At 44.6% G+C, this 6,157-nt stretch overlaps 1 protein-coding gene across 1 annotated transcript; it reads left to right on the top strand.

The window, feature by feature from the left end:
• Positions 1 to 321: 321 nt before the first annotated feature.
• LOC145917663 (uncharacterized) lies at positions 322 to 1,224 on the top strand. Its single transcript, XM_083002965.1, has one exon. The coding sequence runs from the start codon at positions 322 to 324 to the stop codon at positions 1,222 to 1,224; it is 903 nt and encodes a 300-aa protein (XP_082859091.1).
• The last annotated feature ends 4,933 nt before the right edge of the window (positions 1,225 to 6,157 follow it).

Raw genomic sequence — 6,157 nt, 5'->3', positions numbered from 1 at the left:
GTGGGGAAACCTATTCACGAATCCAGTTCGATTTATAACTTGAATCCTTGTTTAATTGATGAACTAATTTGTGTTGGTTGGAGAACTAGCCTTTGTAAAGCGCTTAAAGTACACCACAAAGTATTCTTGCCCGGACGTGGCCGCGCTTCTGAGCTAATTGCAAGACATTTTCATGAAATTTCTGGCCACAGTGGAAGGGAATACGTTTTGGCTCTGATAAGAGAACAATTTTGGATAGTCAGAGCTAATACTCTGGTGTGTTCTGTGTTGAACCGTTGTGTGGACTCTAAAAGAAGAACGGGAAGGCGTGGCGTACAACAGATGGCGTCCTTACCCGAGGACAGGTTAACCCCCTATAAGCCGCCGTTTACGTTTGTGGGAGTTGACTACTTTGGTCCTTTCAATGTAAAGCGCGCTCGATCACAAGTTAAAAGATACGGAGCATTATTTACTTGTCTTACAACCAGAGTTATTCATATAGAAGTAGCAAATAGCTTGGACAGAAGTTCTTTCATTTTAGCCTTGCGCAGGTTCATTGCTCGACGAGGACAAGTGGCCTCGCTTCGTTCCGACAATGGAACCAATTTCATCGGTGCCAAACGTGAGCTGTGGCAGGCGCTCCAAGAGCTGAACCAAACTAAAATTGTGAATTTTTTGTCTTCAAACCAGATCAAATGGCACTTCAATCCCCCAGGTGCGTCCCATCACGGTGGAATATGGGAACGATCCATACGTACTGTACGGAAGGTGCTATCGGCCATCACCAAGGAGCAAATCCTTGACGATGATGGTTTAACAACTCTGATGTGTGAAGCGGAGGCAATTGTTGATGGGCGACCTCTGACAACGGAGTCCAGCGATCCTGATGATTTTGAGCCCTTGACTCCAAACCACCTCCCACATCTAAGGTCGGGCCAGCCGTTTCCTGTCGGCTCCTTTACCAAACGAGACATTTATTCAAGGCGCAGATGGCGCCAAGTTCAATATCTAGCGGACCTATTTTGGAAGCGGTGGCTGAAGGAATATTTGCCACTGATGGACAAACGCCAGAAGTGGGTCAAACCTCATCGCAATTTTATTGTTAATGATATTGTTTGTGTTGTTGACGAAAATATGCCCAGAGGCACCTGGCTTCTTGGACGCATTGTTGCCACTTTTCCGTCCAGCCATTTGGAGTTTGTTCAACTAGAACAGTACATCCCAACCAGTGGGTCGCATTTCTAAACGTTACAGTTTTCTATTATATCACGAAATTGTTGCATGTCATTCGTTTGGTCATATCTCATTGTGGGTCGCACAATAAAACTTGCATTAAAAGTGGGTCGCGAACTGAAAAAGGTTGGGAAGCACTGCAATAGAATGTGATCTATCATCTCCCAAATTTTGCCGTCACGCCAAAGCAACAATAGCACAAATTTCGCAACACAGAACACCACAAATATTAAAAGACAAAATAGAGTTAAGTTGGGAACGTTTATATTAGGGTTTAAGAAAGACTGTAAGTTTGCAAAACAAGCCAAACAATCGCCTGAAGAATTCAAGTTGGATTTATGGACAAGTTGCTCTGCCACAACCACATCATTCGTTTACTGAAGAAGTACTGACGAGACCTGAATTCGTTTTTTACTTCAGTTACGTTACTTATAACACCAAAGAAGGCAAGTTAGTTTCTGGCTCTTAGTCCTTGGATTACGCCAAATTGGATTATATCATCTGGGATTTTCCGGAACGTATTCCAGGACCACAAATCCAAGGTGAGCGGTTGGACAAACTGTCTTATAGTATTGCGCACTGAAGTATGGCAGGTGCTACAAACCCTGCAGGCACGTCTTATGCTGCAGTAGCGGCCCAAAACGTAGACAACACTGACGATGACCCCTTCCGCATTGAGCGGGATGGAGAGGTAGAAGCGAGATTCAATCCCGGGCTGAACCGGGAAGCGATCTACAACCTGCTCAAAGCAATGAACTTTGAAATTTAAATGGTATCAACCTTCTTCCTAACGGAAAGGTAATGTTTTATACCACCAATGAGGCGCAAGCGAAACAATTGGCCAAGAAGATCACCGACTCCTCGTCGGCGGTCTACGCTAACGCGTGGACCAATGACGAGGAGAGAGTCGTCATCAGTTACGTACCCCCTAAGATCAAACAGCAGCCAATCCAGGCACTGCTGAGCCACTACGCGCCAGTGTCCCGGGGTTGGCGACTCTATGACGAGTACCGCATCAGCAATGGGAAAAGAGCATTTATTAGGAAGAGGTCCGTCCTCCAAAACAACCCCATTCCAAGAGAGCTCAAGCTCGGGGAACACGTGGTATCGGCGTTCCATACATCGCAGCCACCGCACTGCGACCACTGAAAGGCCGATGGCCACAACAAGGCCGAATGCCACCTCCTGGCAGCAAAGAGAAAGAAGAAACACACCAAATACCACCAGATCGAGACCGATGAGACCAAAGAGCAGAGCAAGCATGTCGCCAACTCCACTGAGGAAAACGGAGACACTTCTTCTCCCGATGAAGACTCCTCCTCCGCCTCCACCAAAACTGATGAGGAATCTACATCCCCACCAAAACCCACAGGCAAGTTGTCACCAACCCTCATACCCCTGGGTCATTGCAGCTCGTTCCCAAATACAAGCCCAAGACTCTGCACCAGGTGACATTCCAGCTGATCTCCGATGCGCCGATCAGACACCAACAACCTCAACCCCTTTTGAGCCGGTGGTAGGCAGGAAACTTGAGAATAACCATGGCCCAGGTCCAAGAAAGAAGCGCCCACCGCCGCCAAACCAACAGGAAGTGTTCCCGCCAGAACCTACCCAGTCGACCGACGCGGAGAGATCGATGCTCGATTCAATCCCGGATTAAAGAGGACGGAGATCTACGAGATCCTCGATGCGATGAAGTTCGACCTTGACCGGCTGAAAGGATTCATACAATACCCGGCCGGCAAGGTGACTTTTTTTCTTTTACTGAAAACTATGCAAAACAATTCGCAGCAAAACTGATGAGCACCGGACGACCCGTGTACGCAGAACCGTGCACAGAAGACATCCAAAGAATGGTCGTTTCCTATGTCCCACCGTGGATGAGTACGCAAACGGTGAAGAACTTTGTACAAAGGCACTCCCAGTAACCCGTCACTGGAATATGCTGGATCCTTGGCGAAAGGAAGCGGGGAAAAGAGCCTTCATGGTCAAGACCTCAACTATAAAGACCCATCCAATTGGCCGCGAGGCTTGAAGGCATAAAACTGTCTTTCTATTACCCCAGCCAAGCACCGCACTGCAACTATTGCCGAGAAATGGGTCACGAGAAGGAGGAGTGCCCGCAACTCCGCCGCAAGAACCACCAGCACCAGCAACGGCAACAACAACTGCAACAACAGCAGCAGCAACAACCAATGCTCGAAGACACACAGCATCCCGAAGAGATACAACAGGAGCAGGAGGAGGAGCAGGAGTAGCAACAACCCCACCACGAAGAGAAAGAAGAGGAAGAAGTTTCGGTTTCCGACATCGACGCCGACACTGACACCAACACCACCAACATAGCGTCAACAGAAGTAGTTCCCTCTGACTCCCTGTCAACTGCGAACAGCACCGGGCTGGCTCTACCCGAACCGCATACCAGCACACCGCAACCACGCAAGCGCAACAGAAGATCAAGGAACTCCTATACAAGGTGCTGCCGCACACGAATCCCAATCGAGGTCAGTGACTTTACGTGCCAATGTGAGAAATTATACTTAAAGTGCGAATGTGGTATTTGGAGCCCTGCTGTGGACTATGGGACCAAAGTAAGATGCCCCGGTTGTACTGTATTATGCGTGCAATGCACATGTAAAGAATTTTACCGAGTAAAAGAAAAAGAAAAAATAACGTGTAACTGTGGGGTCCGCATACCAACCGATTTCAACCAAACAACAATATAAATTCATAATAATTAATCATTGTAATGGAACTTTCAATAATAATGGACCTGTTAGTGTATTTTTTCGTAGTTTGTATATTTGTTCTTGTATTTTTTGTTAAAATAACCAAAAGTAATGACGTCACACATAAAAATTTGTACCTTGAATGTAAGTGGCATGGGCCTTGCCACCAAAAGGCGGGCCTTGTTCCGCCATCTTTCCTCTTTAGCTTTTGACATCTACCTCCTACAGGAGACTCACTCTTCACCCCAAACCGAATCGCTCTGGAAGTCCGAATGGACTTCCGGCCCTGCCCTCTTAAACTCGGCACCCTACGAAGGCCACGCCAAATGGGGTGTCGCAGTTCTTCTCAATTCTCCGAACCTCCGAATTCTAAAATCTATTTCTGACTCTGCCGGCCGTATTATCGCGGTCGACATCTCAACCCGCACCCACACCCTCCATATTGTCAACATCTACGCCCCCTCTGGAAACCCGGTTAGTAATAATTTATTTTTTAATTCACTGTATTCCTATGTTACATCACCGCACCCTATAATTTTGGCTGGAGATTTTAATTGTGTTGAAAACCTGTCATTAGATAAATTTCCCCCTATCAAAACCTCTCCCCCCAGCACAAATCTAGCACAGTTAACTAACCTTTTTAAGTTAGACTCTTTTCGTATACTTCACCCCGATTTAGTTCAATTTTCCCGTCGTTCTTTTAATTTTCAATCCCGTTTGGATCGAATTTATGTTACTCCTAATTTAACACATAAAAATCATTCTTTTATTACATGTCCCTATTCCGATCATGATTTTGTTATTCTTACTCTTAATTTGGTCTCTGCTTCACCAAGGGGCAGAGGCCCATGGAAAAATAATGTTAAAACCTTTTACGACCCCTTTTTTGTTTATGATTTAAATCGTCATTATGTTATTTGGTCTTCACTAGCTCCTATGTTCAACAACCCCCTTGATTTTTGGTTATCCCTTAAAGTCAAAATTAAGTCCCTCATTATTTATCATTCGAAACGTTAAGTTAAAGAATCCCGTAATTATGCTTCATCCCTTCAACAATCCCTCAATAATATTCGAACCACTCTTACTTTCTCCCCTTCGAAAGAAAATTTTGGTTCCTTTTATTTTGTCAAAAAGTCCTTAATTGATATTCATTTGGAAACCTCACGTTCTAATTTACTTAAATCCTTATCTTTCCTAATTTTAAACCCATCATCGACAAAGCACTTTATTCAAAACTTCTTCCTTTAAAATTTAATCCACCCATTTTTGAGTTGCAAGATTCTTTCGGCCTTCCTTTATCTACCCCCAAAGAAATGCTTTCACACACTTATGATCTTTTGAAGTTGTTATAATCTAATCAAAATCTTGAGTTACCAACCCCCTCGAACATTTTTCTTAAACAACCTCCTAAGTTTATTCCTGATTCTTTTTTAGAAAATTTATCTGCCCCCTTTTCAGTTTCAGAAATTAAAAAATCAGTTTTTCTTTTTCCCTACGGTAAAACTCCCGGCCCCGACAGTCTCAGTTCAGAGTTTTACAAACTGTTCTGGAACCTGATCGGGGCCGACCTCACATCAGCTCTTAATTTTTCTTTTCTTAACGCTTATACCCCTCCTAAGTTTACATCAGGCCATATTACTCTTATTTTCAAAAAATCTGACCCTTCTTTGTTATCAAATTATAGACCCATATCCCTTCTTAATTTAGATTATACAATTTTGACGAAAACACTTAATTTACGTATTACCCCTTTTATTTCACAGTTAATTTCCCCTAATCAGTTTGCCCAACCTGGTTTTACCTCATCTCACGCTACTACCCTTCTTCGCGACCTCCATAATTCAGCCAAAAATCGTAATTCGGATTCCTTTTTTATCTCTCTTGACTTCCGAAAAGCTTTCGATTCCATTTCTTTTGACTGGCTTCTCTTACAATTAAAACTAAAGCGCTTTCCCCCACTTTTTACTGATTTTTTATCTTCACTCAATTCTTCATCCTCATCACAAGCCCTCCTCAACGGGTTTGCCACAACGGGTTTCCCGATCAGGAGAGGTGTTAGGCAAGGTGACCCCCTTAGCCTGACCCTCTTCCTGATTGCTGTCGACCCACTTCTTGCTGCCCTTCAAAACCACCCCTCAATTAGGTCTATCCCCGCACCATGCCATAACGTACCCAAAGCGGTCGCCTACGCGGACGATGTCACCCTAGCGGTGACC

The sequence above is a fragment of the Ascidia mentula genome, chromosome 1, assembly GCF_947561715.1.
Source record: "Ascidia mentula chromosome 1, kaAscMent1.1, whole genome shotgun sequence".
Lineage (NCBI taxonomy): Eukaryota > Metazoa > Chordata > Ascidiacea > Phlebobranchia > Ascidiidae > Ascidia > Ascidia mentula.
This window is presented reverse-complemented; position numbering and strand designations above follow the sequence as displayed.